At 59.7% G+C, this 1,519-nt stretch overlaps 1 protein-coding gene across 1 annotated transcript in view; it reads left to right on the top strand.

Moving 5' to 3' along the window:
* GRIP2 (glutamate receptor interacting protein 2) overlaps positions 1-1,519 on the top strand; it is a 30,692-nt gene that overhangs the window by 6,688 nt on the left and 22,485 nt on the right. The window contains exons 11-12 of the mRNA XM_012658460.1: positions 5-114; positions 417-566. Of these exons, the coding sequence (XP_012513914.1) occupies positions 5-114; positions 417-566 (260 nt within the window). The remainder of the gene's footprint in view (positions 1-4; positions 115-416; positions 567-1,519) is intronic.

Below are 1,519 nucleotides of genomic sequence, written 5' to 3'. Positions count from 1 at the left end.
GCAGTGAGCAGCCGCACCGCTGGGACCCCTGCGTGTCCGCCTGCCACAGCCCCCGGCCCGGCCACTGCCGGACGCCCCCCTGGGCCACGCCCGCCGGCCAGGACCAAAGCCGCTGTAACGCGCCTGGCACTGCCGCCCGGCCTCCCGGGGGAGGGGTCGCACCCGCCGGGTGGGGGAGGAAGCCCAGAGTCAGGGCCGAGGGCTCTGCCCACTGGCACCTGGCCCGTCCGTCAGCGCTGAGATGGGCCCCGTCCCTCGCGGCTGAAACCCTACGGTGTTTGAGGCCCAGAGAGGGAAAGACACTTGCCTGAGGTCACACAGCGGGTGACTGAGGTGAAAGGGGGCAGGTGTCCCTGTGTCTCCCCGGGGTCGGGCGTCTCTGCCGCGGCTCACGGGCCGTGCTCTGTCCCCCCCAGCCTTGTCCTGGACCCCCTTTTCCTCGCCGACCGTGAGCCACGCCTTTCCCTGCGCCAACCCCGGCACGCTGCCCCGCGGGGCCCAGCCCGTGAGTCCCCGCACGCCCATGGGGCGGAGGAGGCAGCGAAGACGGGAACATAGGAGCTCACGTAAGGCTTGGTCTCTTCCCGCCCCTCGGGGGTGCGTGGGTCGGCCCGGGGAAGGCAGGGCCCCGGGGCTGTGCGCGTGTGAATGTCAAATAGCGCGAGTGGTACACAGGCTGCCACGGATGGTTGCGCAGGTTGCGCACTGCACAAGGGCACAGTTGAGGGGCGCCAGTCGCTCTGTGCACTTTTAGTCTCGCACGTTTTTAGCACGAAAAATTCCCAGCAGTTGGTGGCAAAGCATCTTGGGGAACAGGTGCCTCTTTAGGTTTGCGTGGTTTTTTTTCGTTCATTCGCTCCGATGCATTCGAGGGGAAAGTGTCAGCGTGGCACGACCGTCCCTTTACTGTCTCTCTGTGTGTCACTTCACGGACTTTACGGTCGCTGTGTCTACATTTCCCTTTGAGATGAAGCTATTTCAGTGGAGGCCTGACGTAGCGAGACTCGCTTGGGAAGGGCCTTATTTGCAGATCTAGAAAGTGCTCCCAGCCTCCCGCCCGTGGGCTGCGGAGGCCTCCGGGAGGGGTGGGAGGTCACACGGGGTCACTGGCGATAAAATCAGGTGAGGAAGAAACGAGCACAGGTCACCTGGTGTCTGGAAGGATCTCAGGATGGTTTTGAGCTTCCCGGGAGCAAAAGCGAAACAGATTCCAGCGTCGGATGAGAGATGAAATATATCTCTGCCGGCCGCTTTTATCGGCCACCGCAGCTGCGGGTGCGTAGGTGAAAAGATGTAGAGGCTGGGGGTGCTCTGGGGACCCCTAACCTCTCGCCTTCCTAGCATGGGTGACTAATAAAGAATTACCATTACTGTTACCGATCCTAATTAATTCACAAATTAAATAAACATTTTTGACTTTTTATGGATCGGGTACCATTTTTATCACTGGGGATACAAGAGCGAAAAAAATAACAAACATAATAACATAATATACCTGGCAACATATTTCACATATTAT

Source organism: Propithecus coquereli, unplaced genomic scaffold (genome assembly GCF_000956105.1).
Source record: "Propithecus coquereli isolate 6110/MARCELLA unplaced genomic scaffold, Pcoq_1.0 Scaffold588, whole genome shotgun sequence".
NCBI classification, from domain to species: Eukaryota; Metazoa; Chordata; class Mammalia; order Primates; family Indriidae; genus Propithecus; species Propithecus coquereli.
The sequence above is the reverse complement of the archived record's forward strand: the minus strand, read 5'-3'. Positions and strand labels throughout refer to the sequence as shown.